Source organism: Pholcus phalangioides, unplaced genomic scaffold (assembly GCF_987345545.1).
Source record: "Pholcus phalangioides strain wild (caught in Gottingen) unplaced genomic scaffold, Ppha-v1.0 ptg000009l_1, whole genome shotgun sequence".
NCBI classification, from domain to species: domain Eukaryota; kingdom Metazoa; phylum Arthropoda; class Arachnida; order Araneae; family Pholcidae; genus Pholcus; species Pholcus phalangioides.
The window spans coordinates 29859014-29878253 of NW_028301602.1; the positions used below are offsets into that span (position 1 = coordinate 29859014).

The 19240-nt window shown below is 34.5% G+C and overlaps 1 protein-coding gene across 1 annotated transcript in view; it reads right to left on the reverse strand.

Moving 5' to 3' along the window:
- Positions 1–16867, reverse strand: part of LOC149082668 (nucleolar transcription factor 1-A-like) — a 30133-nt gene extending 13266 nt beyond the window's left edge. Inside the window, exons 1-7 of the mRNA XM_089235943.1 lie at positions 16474–16867; positions 5927–6007; positions 5064–5248; positions 2567–2659; positions 1517–1672; positions 642–706; positions 121–253 (exon numbers count right to left, since the gene is read on the reverse strand). Coding sequence (XP_089092069.1) covers positions 121–253; positions 642–706; positions 1517–1672; positions 2567–2659; positions 5064–5248; positions 5927–6007; positions 16474–16648 — 888 coding nt within the window. The 5' untranslated portion in view covers positions 16649–16867. The remainder of the gene's footprint in view (positions 1–120; positions 254–641; positions 707–1516; positions 1673–2566; positions 2660–5063; positions 5249–5926; positions 6008–16473) is intronic.
- Between the last annotated feature and the right edge of the window lie 2373 nt (positions 16868–19240).

Here is a 19240-nt window from a genome sequence, read left to right on the forward strand (position 1 = left end):
AAAATATCACTTGACTGATGAATGTTCTTATTGTGTTATGTGTGTACTGGAAATATTTAAATCCTAATATTTCCTCATAAGAAAAATATTTAGCAAAGTTAAAACATTAAAATCACAAACCTCAACATATTCTGGTTTTTTTAGCTTTTCACTTATGAAAATAGTGAATGCAGTGTGTGGCTTTTCTGGTCCCTCAGTCACATTAGTTTGTTGTCGCATTTCTGGTGTAGGAAACTGTTCAGGATGACACTTCCTGTGTAAAAGAAATAATGTGAAACATCAAGACATATTTTCTATTTGCATCATTTCCCATGTTAGCAGAAGAAACAATTCATAATTTAGCTTAAATACAATTAAACAGCTAATGCTCAAGTTTTTTGTATGAGGTAATATAATTAGAAATTTCCATAGAAATGATTTATTCACAGAAAATCTTGTTTTCTTGAATATATAATGTATACCAATACTGTATTGGAACAGTAAAAAGCCACATAAAATCCCTTAATATGAAAATTGTAATAAAAATTTGAATCATGAATTTAATGAACCTCCTCAAGAACTAATTTTGAACAGTTTGTTATTTAAAAAGACTATTGTTATATCATACATTAAGAATATGCATACACAATATATAAACTTACTTAAACTTTTCTAGTTCCCTTTTATAAATTTCATTTTCTTTTTCATAGCTCTCTTTGTATTTTTGCTGAAATAGAAGATTTGTATGTAAAGAACCTAATCATACAAATATGTGAAAAGGGAGTATAAATAATAAAAAATTACATGGATTCATTAGAAATAATTTACATATAATTAATTTGCATAATTTTCATATTCTAGCAGTTAATGAAAAATTCCATTAATTCATTATTACTTTCATATGGCATCAGTCAGCAATAAAAATTTTATCAGCATAAAAAATGTCTCGAGACTAAGCTCTACGACTGATTTCCAATAATACACGAGATTTTTTTTTGTTTACTTCTTATCTACCACATTTTCCTCCGAATAATCCATGCATTATCTGTTAAAAAAGTGGATAAACATTTAAAAATTGCTGATTATCTACCACTGCGGACAATCTGAAGAAAATGATGTTATCAGCCGGATGAGTCTGAATTTGAACGTATTTGATTGAACTGTAAATTTTGCTTGGTGTGTAAATAATGCTATTGTTTCTTAAATAAATTTAATTAATTAGTGTACCAATGGATTGATTATTGAAACAAAAAAGGTAAGTTTTTATTTATTTTTAAATTCTGTGGATAATACGCCACCACAGATTTATATGCAGGAAAATACAATACATCTACACGATAAATCATGATCTTTGGTACCAAAGAAATAAATTATGCTAATATCAATAACTATCTTAATAAGGAAATTTTAACATAATTTAATAAAAAAGTGTTTCTTAAAAATAAAAACAGGAACATAATTTGAATTGAAAATTTAAAATTCCACAAATAATATTGACATTAGTATAAAGGCTGTATTAGAAGTTTTCAAAATTTACCTTCTTTTTATCTGGCAATTGCTGAAACTTCTTTGAGAGAAGCTTGGCTAAATCAGTCATTGACATGTCAGGATGCTCTTTGCTGTATTTCTCGCGTTTTTCCAAAAAGTAACGAAAATATGGTGTTAAAGGTTTCTTTGGTGTGGCTGGATGTTTCTGCACAAAAGAAAGTGTTAAAAGCATAAATAACAGACAGATAAAAAAAAATAAACATGATCACAAATTGAATGTACAATAGACTGACTATTCTGGCACATATCAAACTAGAGTGAGCACCAACACTGAAATCGCCAGATTACAGGAAGTTGGAAAAGCTCATTTAAACTACATAAATGTCTGTGCATAGAGATGCAGGGATATATTTTCCTCCTCTATGCTTGGAAAAACCCCTACCAAAAACGTGTCTGATTACTGGATGGGACAGACTAGCACACGACAAGATTATCAAGTCTACAGTATTTAATTTTAAAAATGATTGCAGATTGCACTCTCCAAAGGGTAGAAAAAAAAGTGAAATATTGAAATGGAGGGTAAAGTCTGAAATACAAAGTGTTTTATCATTGAATTTAGGGATCATTATTACTACTTAATTGCAAACACAATCAAGCATTCTGAGAAATATTTACTAAAAATCATATCGAAACAAACTTTTTTCCCGTCTCAATTTCAAAATGTTTTTACACGTGTGACAGGATTTGTTCATTGAAAATTTCAGCTTGCTGGAACTTTTGTGCAGTTTTTAAAGTTAGGAGCGACTAGCAAGTTTGTTTTTAATTGGATCATAAATGCATTAGTAGGGGTAGAGCGCAACTGAACTTCACGGTTATTTAACTGATCTTTCCCAGTGTGTCGTTTTCTAGGTATTCAGAGTAAGCAGAAGCATTGTTTGTAATTAAAAAAGGCACTCAGAAATTTTCTCCCTAACTCTTTTTTCTCCCTTATGAAAATGTGACACAACAAGATTTAATAAAATAGCTACAAATACCAATAAATAACTCACAATTTGATTTTTTTCTTCACAAAGAATAAAGGTATATCAGCTTAACCTACTTGTTTTTTTGAAGAGGTGTAGGATGACCAAGGATGTTTCACCCATTCTTTAGCATCTGTCACCATATCAGTAAGAGTCCGGAAACGTCTGAGCTGCTCATACCAAAAAATAATTAATAACCTTAATTACTCAAAAACAAGGAAAGTTTTCAAAAACAAATTTTTTTTTCCAAAAGTTTAACCACAATTTTCTTTAAATATCTCTACTTTTAAAAATTTATTGAATGTTTCGAAAAAAGTTTTTTCCTATTATGTGATATTTGTACTATAAAGCTTTTAAAAAAATGAAACACCTACTTAATATAATGTAACCTCAATATAATGATATTTTGCAGACCAAGGAAAAATACTGTTATAGAGGGGATTATCATTATATCGAGAAGCAACATTACCTAGTGCCGTCAAATTTATACTGCTATTGCCATCGTTTCTTAATGTGTGTTATTAATACCACAAAAAAATGTGCTTTTGAGAATTTATTAGCCGCAATTTTTTAAAATTAATTAATTGATAAGGAAAATTCAATTGGATGTATTGCCCCTGTAAATAGGTTTATCCCAATGTACTTTAGTGTGTATCACAGAAAAAGTAGGGATACCAAAAACTTCGACACTTTCTGTGATCAGGTGGCGCCAAATGCCAATGTTATTAGACACCCCCAAAAAGAACAAATAAAAAAAGAGCAAAAACGAGTTAAAAAATATATTGAATGATATTGAGCAAAATAAAAATATTGCTGTAGCGGTTTCAAAATATCAAAAAATACCATTGTAAATAGATTTCTCGTAGTAAAGGATATCAGTATATCGAGAGGGATTCAACATTAGACTACAGTAGAACATCGATTATCCGCACATATCGGAACTGAAGGGCGTTTGGAAAAGTGAAAAGTTTGGAAAATTGATTTCTAAACTAATTTGTTAATGCAAAGGAATAAATTGAAATTTAGCAACAAAAAGCTTAAAATAATTAAATTTAATCGACTTCTTTTGTAAAGTAAATGAAAAAAAAGTGTATCGAAAAAATTATAAAGGAAAAAATAAAATGGTAAAACAAATATATACGAGCATGATAAATAACGCTGTCAAATCATTAAAAAAATGAATCTATCTTTAATTGCTTCAACTTACTTATACGACATTTTGCATTCCTATGCTGTAATAGTTTCAACATTAACAATTGAAGCAGGTCAGCATTAGGCCGCAATTCTAACCATGAGACATTTTGTGAAACACTGTTCTGCCTCGCTGTGCGTTATTACATCTGCCATTGATTCATCTTCATCACTTTGTCATCCTGATGAACTTGATTATTCACTTTTGTAATTATTTCTGTGTCATCAAAAAAAAATATATATATATCCCAGATCGTTACCATATCAATTTTTAATCACTGACACATCCTCTTTGTGCTAGGACTGGAATGTAGGGAGTTCCTGAAACATATCTAAGCATTCTTTCGAATCTGGAAGATTTTGATCAGCGTCTTTACACTTCTTTTTCCTATGTTTAAAACAATGTGCTTTCGTTTTGTTGCAATTCTGCACTTGAGAAAGACGAAAAGTGTTGACACTATTACAGCTGAAGAAAGATTGAAAAATATGTTTTTAAGTAAGATAGGAAAGATATTCCCCAACAAAATCATGATAAGAACTGTGTCAAGAAGACCCTCACCTCCCTTTCATTAATGCACACCCACAGGATTAAGATGAATTCGTAGACGAGAAAAAAAGATGACAGCTAAATCTGCTCCTATTCATGTGTGTTTGCTTGTCAATCGTTTATAACTACATACACTGTACCTGGATCCGCCATTGTTTACATCTATAGCTCACAGGCACGGTATGTACGATTGTTTGGAAGAGGATTATTGTACAATAGAACAAAGCTATCGAGTTGGGAGATGAGTCAAGTTCCAAGAAAATACCAGCAGTGTTGAGTATCATTGACAATAGAAAACGGAAAATGAGTTAGGTTGAAAAGGGTTTTCAAGGGTTTTGACAGAGTTGTTCAGAAAATTGATGTTTGGATAATCGGTGTTCTACTGTATTGCCAATTGAAAACAAGATCTGAAAAAATATCACTGTAGAGGAATCTATTGTTATATCAAGTACAACATTGTAACAAGGTTTCACAGTATTATAAATTTATTCTGCAACACGTCTTACTATTACACAAAACTGCATATATGTACCTAAGAGCCAAAAGAACAAAAGCCTCAAAACCAGTTTTTACAGGAGTGAAAAAAAACATTTTTTCTACATTGAGCAAAATATTCTTGTGGTAATAATATTACCACAAAAATATTGAATTGAATAAGTATTGAATATTCACAAATAAGTATTAAATATTCAGACAATGTTTCACGGCAATCATAAAAATAAACAACTGAATGTAAAATACTGCAAAGCATGAATATTGAATTTGCTAATTTGCTTTCAACCAGCTCTGAGGTACAAATATATTGATCTTGGTGTTATTTCCTTGATAAGGCTTACCCTTGTCACAATTTGCATCCATTTCTCTTTACATTGTGCTGCGGTGTACGGTCCAAAGCGAACTTTCTCCCAGTCCAGCTTATCAATCAGTGTGGTGTATTTTACGTTATCGATTCGTGGTAAACAAGCACTCAAATTGGTAATCAGTTGTGTCAGTTCTTCTGAAGTCCAATCAAAAGCTAAAACTGGAATTGTTCATACAATGAAAAATTTGTTGCAATATAACTTCAAAAATTAATTATTCATTATACTAACAAATTTTTATTTTGTGCAGGTTATATCAAGATCTGATGAATCCCAAGTGCAGCAAGACCACCATGGGACCATGGCAAAAAAATATGTATTCCCACTGACACTGGTATAGACTGAATAATCCGTGAGATTAATAAATCACATGTGGAAAATTTGTGTGCATCTACATAATTTTGTGTTCCCAGATGCATGAGGACAATTTATCACCACAGAACGGGATTCCAAATCTTCGATACGTTGGGGGGGGGGGATTTAGGACCATTTCTTTAAGGGAGAAAAAATGTTTAGCTTTTAAGAAATTCAGCAGTGTCTTTGATTTGTTAAGCCCTGATTATAGCTTTACATGCAGTAAGTTAGATGTCAGCAAGAGTATAGAAATTATGTAATTATGTACAATCACCCTCTGATTTAGCATCAGAAATTTCCATTAAACTAATCTTCTATTTACAGAGGAAAAAACTTGATGTCAAAAACTCACAGCACCATAATTCTACTGAATGGATGGTGGAGTTAAATCAGGGCCCAACTGTATGTGTTAAGGAGTATAATACGTAAACAAATATCAATTGCTCTAACAATCATATATATAACACATAAATGAAGCTTATTACCTTCACGAGAATCTCTGTTCTCTTTATTATAATTCTCAGAGACTTCTTCCTTTATTTTTTTCACTCCTTTCGCATTCGATGCTGGAAAAGGGAAAAAATATTTGATACTTGAAAAAAAAAAAAACTTGACATGAAATACTTATTGCTTTATACTTAGGACAATTGCTACACATGATAAACAGTGAAACAGCCAAGAGACTGAATTAATATTTCATTTTAGATGGATTTCTGCTTCATAAAGGTGCACATCAAAGCACAAATCATCAAACAGACTATCTTTTGATTCTGTTCAAGGTAGGTTCCTTCCTCATACAATGTTTGTCTTAGACAGGTTTCACCGTAATAACAAAAAAAGGTAAAAAATCAACATGCTCTGTCTTGAAATTGATTGTTGAGGCCCAAAAACTACAGTTGCTAGACAGTTTTTTTTCCTATTTGGGGCACTTGCCCTACTCTGATGAAATTTTAAAGTAGCCTATCGTTTAAGTCGGGTCCTATTTGGGTATATATGCAAATTTTGGTTACGATTGATCTAAAATTGTAGATTTGTATAGAGAACACACACACAAAATCAATTTTATATACATAGATGCATACAGTTAGATCTCTACAGTTGCCTACCAGAGAAGAAGATAAACTATGAACATATTATGTGTATAATACTGTCACAACTTTTTTGAATGCCTGCTCTTTTTTCATATATCAAGAAAATATAGATAAAACTACTAGAATTATTATTTAGTCAGTAACAACCTGTTATTAAGTTTGTTAACAGTCATTGTTAGTCAGAAATTTTCTATTAAGAGTGAATAATGCTTTTGAAGTTTTTTTTGCTCCACTAACCAGTTTGTACAAAATCATGCAGCAAAGCTTCATGTTTTTCACAGGGAAGTTTTGACTGGTAAAAACCTTTTATATACTACCAGACTATTCATTTACCAAAAAGGCAGGGCTTGACAAATCAAGAAAAAATCTAAGTGCCAACCAAATTTTAAGAACCACAAGCACAATTTTTTGCAACAAGTAATTCCACACAGAAAATTTTAGGCGCCAATATAAATTTTTTAGTTGCCATGGAGACCTACAGCTTATCAAACCCTGTAATAAGGTATTAGTTAATTACATATACAGTCAAACCACTCTTTCTCGAAAACTTTTTCTCTCAAAAACTATATCTCGAAAAATGAAAAAATTCTTGCATTTTACTGTTTCACCTCTGTGTCAAAGTAATTTTCGAAAAACTATCTTGAATGTCCAATGATAAAAATAAAACACAAAAATTCCTTTTCATTTGTGCAAATCTGACTTTTTTCTGAAGGTGAAAAATACTGATAAAAAAAGAATTTTGAATTATTGCCCATTTGATGGACAGGCAGGCACTATGATTGACAGGGGGTGGATGCCACATGGATGGCTTGTTCAGCATGGCAAAAAAAAAAAAAATCAGCCAACAGCAATTCAAAATTTCATCAAGAATACTACATGTTTGGAAACAGTCATCTCAGTGCGCCTGAGCGGTAAGATGCTCGTCTTCCCCTATGAAGATTATCAACAAGGTCTATGGGTTCGACTCAGGTCATAGAATGTCAGAAGCAATTTTTTTGCCTATCGAGCCTGGGATGACTACAGATCAGGGTTGGGTTTTTGACGTCAAAAACTGGTTTAAACTGTCAAAAACTGTCGAAAAACGTCAAAAACCCAAATGAATGCCTTTTGATAATGTTTTGAACATAATAGGTGTACAACATGATGAAAAACTTACTTTTTGGCATATTACAATAATTAAAACAAAATATTAATTATAATTTGCACTTTTGAATTTTTCAACATATCTAGTCTAGAACATATAAAATATAATTTTATGGTTTATTTATCTAAGCTACTCATTACCTGTGTTCAATTTGTTAAGTGGATTAGAGCTGCTTATTCAAAATATGTATGATAGGGCATCAGGGTTAGGTTTTTGACCCCAGAAACTAACTCGGTATTAAAACTATCAAAATCTTACTGTCAATGATGTCAAATAGTTTTTGTTAACTTGATAGATATGTTAAATAACAAAATACTTACTTTTATTTAGATTAAAGGGTTTTATATTCAGAATTATAATTACTGAGGAAAAATATATATTTTGATATTTTAAATTTTCTGATCTGCCCAAAATATTATTCCATATAAAATTTGACACAGCATCTGTTAATACACTAACTGAACTCATTTATTTTCGCCTGAAAATTTCTTAGATCAGTGTGTATAAATTCACACAGCTTTAAAGAGTATTTTCAACCAAAGCAGAGCTGACAAGACTTGATACCCAAAGCATTTGTTTTGCACGTTTGAATACAGCTTCAATTGGAAAACCATTGCATTATAAATACTAGTAAATGTACCATATCATAGTGCAAAAGTAAGAATAAACCAAGTTTGACATATACAAGCTAGCATTGCCAAATTAAATGACATTTTAGTCCTACAATTTAGTATTTTGATCGCTAGATATATTTCAATGTTAGCAATAAGAGTATTGTTTTAAGTATCAGTGGTTATCCAGACAATTTAATAATAACAGAAATCAACATTACATACATGATGTAATAAACTTTTTTAAACACTTATCTGTTGTAAAAAGAGTACAGCAGATAGTTTATATCAATGCATATATATAAGCAGTTGAAGAAATTTTGGAAGGTCAAGAATCATCCTGAATCAAAGAATGCCAAATCGTTCCACAGTTTTCCATTCAATGTTCATGTTATGCTTTATTCAAATTTTATAAGAAAAAAAAAACATATATTTTCCAAAATAATTCTGTCGGGAGTAGAAAATTATTTTAGAATCTTATTAAATATTTATTCTTTGTATAACATAGTCACTTTAAACATTACATGCAATTAACGTGTGCATTTTCAATGGAAATTTTTATATCGAAAAGCAATATTTGAGGTTTTTGACAGTTTTTGACAAAGGTTTTTGACGGAGGGTTTTTGACATGACAGTTTAAACCGTCAAAAACTGCCATGTGTCAAAAACCTGCCAACCCTGCTACAGATGGATAGTCTTTATTTCCTACCCAACTCCACTGGTTGGAAATTGCAGCATGGTGACATATGGCCGGAGTTGATATGTGGCAAGGTAATCATCTCAGTGATGAAGGATCAGATCTGGTGGTTCACTTGAATTTCAACAACTCTCAGAACAATGTTCCACTTGAAATTGCAAAACATTGGGGTATTGCTAAAAATTTTTCATTTTCCGATTTTGTGGAAATAGACAGAGTTCACTACAAACTTGCAGTATACCTTGACTGATACCGAAATTATTGTTGAATGTATGGCAGACTCAAATGACCAAAATACAGCAGAAAAATTCTCCAGAGGAATTTAAAAAGTAAAAAATGTTGAATTCATGCTCTAAAAACACTGCACCATTTTCTGGAACAAACTTAGAAGATAGGGCCCAAAATATTAACAGCTCTTGCCAGTATAGATGAAAGTGTGAAGGCTCTCAAAGAACAAAAAATATGTATCAATCTAAGTTTACGGATTATTTTAAATATGGTATGTAAATAAAATTGATTCGAACCAAGGAAAAAAAATTCAAATGTATTTGCATACATTGTGATTGAACATTGATTGTGTAATAGATTTAATTTCTGTAGCGAATTTCATTAGCATGTAGTAAAATATACTAAAGTATTTTTCAGTTTTTATCTATAGAATTTTTGGCCATTCTTGGCATTTTTTTTTCTTTTTTCTTAATGAAAAAAAAACCTTTCTCAAAAACTCTACCTTGAATTGTTTTCCCACCCCGTCTGTTTGGAGATAAATAGGTTGACTATATATGACGTATATAGCCAATAAACAACGAGGAAAGTTCAGAAAAACATGTCTTAATCAAAAAAAGAATTGAGACAAAAAATTATGAACTAAAATTATAAATTTTCTTCAGGAAAAACTAAGAATGAGTAAATAATTTTTTTAAATAATTACAAGAAATGTTTTTTTCCTCCAAAGGAGGAAAACACCATAAACAGTAAATACAGTGCCAACCCTGGATATGTCCACCTATCCAATAATAAAAAATTTTCACTGAAGAGGGGGAGGGACGATGCCTCCCCCTGTATCCGCCCATGTTTACCCATAAGACATTGGGAAAATATATTTTCAGAAGAAAAATTTGTTATTTGGGAATATTTTCCCTCAAAATAAGATTTTTCTATCACTATCGAAATCCAGGAGATATAAGAATATTTCAAGATTCTCAGCAATGGAGTACAAATTTGGGAGCCTTCCTGGAAAATACTGGAGACTCTGCAGCTAGGCATATTTCAAGGTAATATACAAGTATTGTTCAAAGACCTCAAATCTACCACTGCGGACAATCTGCAGAAAATGATGTTATCAGCCTAATGAGTCTGAATTCAAGGTTTTTTATTAAACTGTAAATTTTGCTTGGTGTGTATAAATAATACTATTTTTGTTTCATAAATAAATTTCATTAATTAGTGTACCAATGGATTGATTATTGAAACAAGTTTTTATTTTTTAAATCCTGTAGATAATATGCAGCTACTGGGATTATACATTGTTTTTTCTCCCTTCAAATTTCGCATGCGGATTATGTGCCACCGCAAATTATATGCAGGAAAATACGGTAATATCAAAGACTCGCAAGTTCTCATGCCTTTCCCAAAAACATACATAATGAGGTATATTTCTTTTAAAAAATAAAATAGGAATAGTCTTGGACCAGAGTCCTATAATCCTTTTGTGTGAGATCAAAACAGAACCATTATCGCAAGCAGTGTGATCTTATTGAGTTTAAGAGCCAAAGCCCACACAGACAAAAAAAATGTATACTGCAACCTATGGGCCAGAGCCCCCCCCCCTCCAATATTTGCCACACTATCTACATAATATCTATATAAATATTGGGTTTGAGCTCCCCAATAATTTTCAAGCCCTAGCAATATTTTGAATAACTTTATCCCTAGGCCTATATACGCAGGATCTAACACTAGAGAGTTTAGGTAGGGGGCAGGTGCAGTCTTAACACATGGGCCCATCAGGCCTCAAGGAAAGAGGGCCCTCAGAAGAATGAGAAGTAGTTGAATTTTGAGAATTTGTCAGTAAGGGCCTAAGAAAAATCACTTTGCCTGAAGGCCCATGATGCTCTTAAGGTAAGTGGGAACAGGGAATCTCTTCTTTGAGTTACATATCTTGAATTGGTATTAACCTTCAAAAAGTATTTCAATAGATTAATACAGCATATATACAAAGTTGTTTTCTTTAGCTATTTCGACATAAATATTTGACTTTTAATAGTTTTGAAAAAGGCAGACCAGACTGACATCTGGTTACCCGAATCCGAGAATCAAAAACATTTTCACCCAATTTGTTTATCAAAACTTCTTGGGTATCCCATTCCTTCCCACAGGTGGGGCCAACAGGGATCCAGCACAGAGACCCAGGACTCTTATCATTGTTTTTTTCACACTATAAACGCGAAAGATCCCAGCTTAGCGGCCCTGACGCAGGATGTCGGGGCAGGGCAGCAACTAGATGCTTGGCCAACTCCTCTTTCTCCCCCCCCCCCAATTGCGGCCCTAGTCGGAGGCACGACTTCTTGTGAAGAAAAAAATCATTAAAAAATAATAATTTGGTTCCCCTGGCCAGCCAGTTAAGAAGCCACTAATTGCATGCCATGTGGAACCTCATCGAAATTTGAACGCGGCGGTAAAATCAGTGACGTCTCTCCAAGCAAGATGGAAGGTAAGATACCGGGGGAAAAAAAAAAAAATTGCATTTGAGAGGGTTGTTTTTTTGTTCGCTCGCACCAAAATACAGGCGCTAAAGAGCCACGTCCGCAAGCACCACAAAGCACAAATCAATGAAGAGCGGTCGGAGAACAACAGGAAAGTCTGCTTTCGAAACACAGCCAACAAACGAGACGAAACGGCAACCCTAGCGCTAAGACGTTCCACTTTTCCGGGAAGGGTGGATGACAAGGCAGAAGAGCTGCAACGATGATGATAGTGGTGATCTCTCGCACAAGATCAAGCTGTTGCCCAGCCATCATCACCGCCGCTTCAAGCAGCAAGGATCTGAGAACTCCCGCCAATGAGAAGACGCCGCCGCGATGTCGGGCCGTGGAACCAAAGCAACCTTTGCCCGGGAACCTGCGTCGGAGGAAGCGGCAAGGTAGGGGAGCCGTCCGCGAAACGGGGGTCGACGGCACCAGGGGCTCCCCGAACGCTGGCGTCGTCCGAACCGGTTTCTTTTCCCCCCGCGGTGGTGACTTTTTCTTGACAACGAACTGGGCTGGCTCTTTTCGGGCCGCCGCCATCGATTGGGGAAACGAACCGATCGCAAAAGGGGAAAAAGTCTGTGCAGCTTTCTACCGACTACTTTTTCGCTATGGCGACGTCGATCTCCCCCTCACTCACTACTTGCATGCACCAAGCAATGATGTTGCTGTCTCTCGGTTAAAAAAAAAACGCATTTTTTTTTCTTCTTTTTTTTTTAGGAGTGAAGTTCACCCTTCAATCGTGACGCGATTCGCATGGGCACGATTCTAAATATACTACAACGGGTGTAATTGATCATTTTTTCCCATCAATGTTTACGGGAAAACGCACCTCCCCATGACGCTGGGGCCCATTCGGCCTTTTTCGTGTGGGGGCTATTATGTGAAAATTTTATTGACAAAGTTGTTTTTTTTTTATAATAGTAAATGGGAGTTACCCTACCCCCGGTTTTCCTCCAGAACTTAGCGTCTAGGCCAGCGGTTCCCAAATGGGGGTGCCTGATCCCAAGGGGGTCCATAGTCTTTTTGCTGAGAAAGGGAGTCCCCGGCTCAATTGTAGAATTATAAAATGAGTTAATTCTAAGTTGAAAAATATTTAAAAAAATGCGGCTCAATAACGATATCCTTCATACTAAATATTATCAATAAATGAAGCACAGCTGTAACATAGGTAGACTGCAACAGTAATACTCTTAATAGGGGTATGAAATGTTTAGTTCTTCCACAGTCCAAGAGATTGCATTGCTAGCGCAGCACATTCACTAGCACTGGATGAAATGTCCCCCATCGTTCAAGAACGTTCTCGCTGCTATAAATGGGGGAGGGGTCCATGGCAGACACCAAGATTTCCTGGGGCAGCCATGGACCTAGACAGCTATCTAGGGTCAAATGAAATTAACTATTTGGGAGAGAGGGAACAAACATTTATTTGATTTTAGAAATGTTTTTCCCTAATCATTAAAATTTGTTTTTGCATTGTTTTCTAAGATTTATGAGCAAAGAATACACACACTATTACACCATGCCCAACCTTCTACACTGAAGGTTCAGCACAGAATTAATGAATTGGTCAGGCTCAAAAATATGGGGGGAAAAGGGGGAATCAGTACTCCGGTAAGAAATTTTTGGTGCCTAAAAAGGTCCTAAATAATGCTTCTTCAGGTCATAGAGAGTGTGTGTGTGACCCTCTTTCATGCAGCTATAAATTCCAAACATTTTGTGTTGATCTCAGTCTGCAATTTAGTAACTACACAACGAACATTGTAGGTGCCAATAATAATGTTTTAGTTGCCATGGCGACCTGGGGTTTGCCCAGCCCTGTATACGGAATTTTAAAAAAATCTCTCAAATTTATTTTCTCCGAAATATTTTTAAAACGTCACTAATTTCAATACTAAAAAGGAAAAAGTATCCTTCAGTGTAACATTTCATGATTTTTAAACTTGCTTAAGCTTCATTAACCTTTTGCAGAGGCGCATTAAAGTCGGCGCAGGTTCTGTGTGCGAAATAAAATATTGGGTCCCTTAAATTAAAAAAAGTACTAAGTTTTGGCTTGGGGGGCTTCAGAAGTTGGTTCCCTAGTCATTAAGTCTGCATCTAAGCTTCCGTTTTTAGGAATAACTTGACGAATAGAAATTGTCACCTCTCTGGTCGACGGAAATTGACAAGCATCTGTCTACAGATTTTTCTGAATTTGGTGTTATTTTTTCGATTTGATGAATTTTATCATTTGCAGTAAAATAGAAAAATGCTTTTTAAAAAAAATATTCCATTCTCACTGAACCCAGACAGCTATGGTGATGTAACATAACCAAAATTTATACACAAAATATATTTAGCCACTGGATTTATCTGCTGCAGAATTCACTATCGACTGAATGAAAACTAAGCCGGATTTTCCTAAGTTCTTCGCCACATTAAGTGTGAAAACACTGAAATTCTGGTTTTTAATCAATCAGTGGTTTCATGCTGCCAGTGGTGCATAAAACCTGCTCCTAGGAAAACTCGCCTTTAACAAAATTTTTTAAAAAAAAGCTTGTTGGCTAAACTTTTGAACATGGCATTTTTAGCACTAGGCCTATAACATGGTGAATCTCACATTTCTTGCTTAAAAAAACTTTCTTCAAAGAAAATTCTACTTCAATCAACAAGTCTCATCTTTGAGAGTTATCCAAGTTACGAGCAAAGAATAATCATCAAAAATGAATTTCCGCCTTCGGAGCTAACGTTTGAGTTACGAGCACATAGCATATCAAAAAAAGACATTTGGCACACTAAAGTTTTGTTTCTTTGAAAAATATCTGAGCAGACTGCACTGGATATCATGTCTTGTAAGCAGCGCAACTTTTAATGTGCAAAGAATACACAGCATTGTCCAACAAGACTTAACAAGCAAATTTTTTTTGAGATTAAAAAAAAAAACTGTTTTACTACATGCTATCATAGATGAGAAAAAAATCTTCCCAACTCTAGTAATCAGTCTATTTTAAGCGCTAATACCAATTTTTTAGTCACCATAGGGTTTGTGAAATCCTGCTGCACAATGCTAATTGATTTTTTTCTTACACAAGACCAATATTTCGTTACAAGTGTAAGTTATTAGAAGAGATGCCATTTTCAATGTAAATTTATTTCATCACATTTTTCTTTGACAAAAAGTAAAATGTCTGTCAGTGAAGCAACATTAAAATTGACAGCGGATTAAAAAAAAAATCATAAAGTTGCAAATTACTCCATGGTTATGAACTTCAATCAACATCACACTATTTTATGCATGTACTAATCATTTAACTCAAGAGCCAATCTGACTTTAATCCTTGATTAGTTATTCTACAAAATTATGAGCTGCACCAAGTTCTAGCTAGGCATCGACCTTGCTCACATTTTTCACCACAAAACAAATGGTTGATAACAGTTCCCTAAGCTATCAAGGATAATATTTTCAAGTAGTCAAAAGAATCAAACTGATCACGATTCTAAATAGCATTCATATGTAAATATTGAACACAACCATTATATTCCTCAAATCAAAATCAGACCTCAGTATAAAGCCGTCCCTAGGAATTAAATAAAAATGACTTCATATGCAAGACGATTCAGAAACAAAGCTCATTCACTAATCATGCAGGCAGGGTCCTTTAAAAACTGTGCGATGTCAAAAGTTAATACTGAGGTCTATCAACTTAATAGCTTGTGAAAAAAAATTAAAAGTAAAAACCCATTCTTGAACTAGTCAAATTCGGGAATAGTTATTGTTCAGGGCTGGACAGTCACCATGGCAACTAGAAAATCTGTATTGGTGGCTGAAATTTTCTAAATATGGTTGATAAATTGAAATAAACTTCTAAATCGGAGTCTAAAGGTGACACAAAATTTTCTGATTTCGTTACGCTATGACTTTCAACATGGGAAAAGTAAAGGAAAACATTTAGGACATTTTTGTTCTTATGCAAAATACCATGCTTGGCTCGTAAGAAATTAGGCTGGTACCTAAATATCTTTTCAATTTGTCAAGCCTTGTTTATGTTACTGATACAGTGTTTGTACAAGCATCAACAATTTGCCTGTTGTGTTTGTATTTTTCAAAATACATCGATCATTTATAAAAAAAATTCTAAAACTCCAATTCTAAAAATTGGTAACATTCCTAGAAATGAGGATTTTGTATAATTCATTTTAAATTAGATTACGTATTACTACACGTATCGAATTTTTAGTTAACACTGCGAGTAACTAGTCCCATTAATTCAACTGATCAACACAAATGCAAGAATTAAAATCTTACCTTTTAAAAAAAGCTGAGGAATTGTATACTCATTTGTATAAAGATACCCCAAAATGGGGCTCCGACCCTAGGATACAAAAGTAAATTTGTGAACCACCCCCTCCCCACATCCCGTTAGCGCACGAGATGGATTTCAATAAAAATTTAAAAAATAATCAAGGAAATGAAAAACTGCGAAGCCCGATGCAGAAACAACAAAAAGATCTGAAGCCCCGCCATCAAAGACGACCTTCGACCAGCATATCAGGAATACACAGTGAGAGAGCTCACTGAACTCCTCCCGATCAGTGAAAGCGTGATGCTGCCGAATGTGCTGACGACAATGGCGGACGAGCATCGCCCGGCTCGTCTCCTACGCAGCTGCCGCCCGTGCAGACGATAGCGGAAGAAATCGACAAAATAATTTCCGATTATCCCCTTTCCACACAATTTTCCGAATGCATTATTTTCGACTCACCTTCGTCTCGCTTGTTTTTAGTCTTGGCATTGTTCTCGGAAGTCTTGCATTTCTTCGATGAAGCGGGTCCCAATTCCTCGGCGGGCGTGGGCCCGTTCGTCTCGGCTGTTGTTGGAGTCGTCGCTAACGGACGCTTGGCTGCCGATTTTCGACGCCCTGTGGATGGAGACGCCATTTTTTCCGAATCCTCGAAGTGATACAGCGACGATCGGTACCCGATTTATAGTTTTCTACAGGCTAAAATCGAAATAATTTTCTATTCCTGATTATGTCGTATGCAATTATTTAATTGTCACACACACGAGAAAAGAAAATGGCAATCGAGTCGATCTCTTCAGAGAACGGGAGGCACGACGATCGACTACGGCTGCTGCTTGTTTTGATGACAGCGTGCGAAAAAGAGAGACTTGTGTCGGGCGCGCCTGCGCCGTCAGGATTCCGTAACCAGCGGTTGGGGCGGCTTCCGAGGCCAAAAAGGCATCGATATAATAATCGTGGGGAGGAAAGGTCCGTCGTCCATCTCTTCTTCAGGGAGTCGAGCGGCTTCCCGGCAAAAGACGTCCTCGGTTCCGGCAAGAATTTTCTTGTTGCTTGCACGTCAGGAGTCTCCGAGGGCCGACCATTTTCAGAAAAATAGTGAAAACATTTAACAACGATTAATTCTAAAACTAAAAGAAATAAATAATTTCGGAATTCATGAAAAACATGGAAAATTCATTACAAAATAATTCTAGAATAAATGAGAGAAATATAATTCCGGAACAAATTGATGAAAATTCAGAATTAGTGGAAAATAGTAATTTATTAATCAAATTATTTCACGATCACTTCTCATGACAAAGAACCATTTAAAGTGATTTCAGGAAAAAATTAATTTAACCAGTAATAAAAAACTTTTCAGAATTAGTGAAAAACATTTTTTTAGAACTAATGAAAATTAATGGTTAATAGAAATAATTTCAGAATAAATCGAAGTATTCAATTATTTTTGTACCTGTTCTACTCCAGTACCAATTGCGCCTCTGTTATTAAGATGCCATTAAATTACACAAGTTGGCTACTCCTATAGGAGAAATTTCAATTCGACCCCCTCCTGTACTTAAATATTCCTAAAAGCCAGAATAATATGGTCACAAAAAATTACCCGTCACAATCTCTTCCAGTGAGCATTCGGAAAAAACCAAAGAATCCTTTAAAAAAAGGACATCTTATGTAATAATTTGTTAAAATTTGCTCCAATGAGTCGATATAAAAATGCAGGGTGGGCAGAAAGTGAAAGGATGACGTCACTCTCGGATATACATACGAAGGTTTCTAACAACTGGCTGTTGTGCGCGTAGATGAATTTTTTGGAAAGAAAATCCAACGACTTGTGGGTAATCGAACCCACGTTCCTGGTGAACGCCCTAAACTACAAAGGCAACGAATCTCTCAATCTTTCCTTGGAACTCATGTACAATCCAGGCATTCACTGGATAGAAAGTGAAAGGACGTGGGTTCTATTCCACGCAAAGGCAGTTTTTCTTTTTCCAAAGTTCGCACAACAGCCAGTTGTTAAAAAGTAATATATTAAGTAAAGCATATCTTTTGCAGCTAGGGCTACATCCTAATGGGTGAGGGTGCTAATGTTGAAATGTAGCTTAATGTATTGCAAATAATGAGCATTAATCCTTGAATGCTTTTTCCCCCTGGTCTGTGATTTTTTTTCATAGTTAGACATATCGAAAGCCAGGAAAATCATTTTGAAAACACTTACTGCCTTCTTGGGTAGAAAGTCTTGGACACATTAAAAATTACTAGAAAATCAACCAACATAAATAGATGCGGTTTGAACTGAAATAATTTATCATATAGCCTAGCCTACAACAGAGTTTCTTAAACTTTTTATTTTACACACAAACATCGCCTACTTCAGAATTTTTTTTTCTCAACATGGCTCCCACAAGGACAGGGCTGTAGCCCCCTAGGACGATTTTTAAATTTAATATAGAGGGGCCTGGCTGAACTTTTCACATCCCGCAGGGGGTGATCATTTTCTGCACACAAGGGCTAATTAGACTGGGACCTATAACCCGCAGGGGGCGATATTGCTCACTTGGGGGTTATTGCGATAGTGGGGGAAACACTGGCCTTGAGTTGTTTTAAAAATAGTTTAAAATTTCACTCATGAATGGCACTGCATCACAAAAACTCGACATAAAATGCATCTAATTAATGTTTATGATAATTTATATTACATATAAAATTACATTCTAATATAAGCATCTTTTGCAGCTAGGGCTACATCCAAATGGGTGAGGGTGCTAATGTTGAAATGTAGTAAAATCTTTGTATTGCAAATTATGAGCATTAATCCTTGAATGCTTTTTTATCCTTGGGCTGTGATAATTTTTTTTTCATAGTTAGACGTATTGAAAAACCAGAAAAGTCATTTTAAAAACACTTATTTAAAATTTTACTGCTTACACAAGATGCTATTGAAAAAGATGCAAAGCCTCAAGAATCGCACATAAAATAAATGTATTGAAGTAATATTACTTTTCTAACATGTGACTACCGTCTTTGTGATTCAAACTATAGGAAAGGGAAAAAATTGATTGAAACTTTAAAGTAAAAAAAACAAAGAAATCCAAGCAAAACAAACTAGCAGAACCACAGCCACACATGATCAAAGGGTTGTCGTCTTTAATTGACACATCTACTAGCAAATTATAAATATAAGATGGAAAGAATATGATGTCATCTTATATGCAAAGGCGATTCAAAA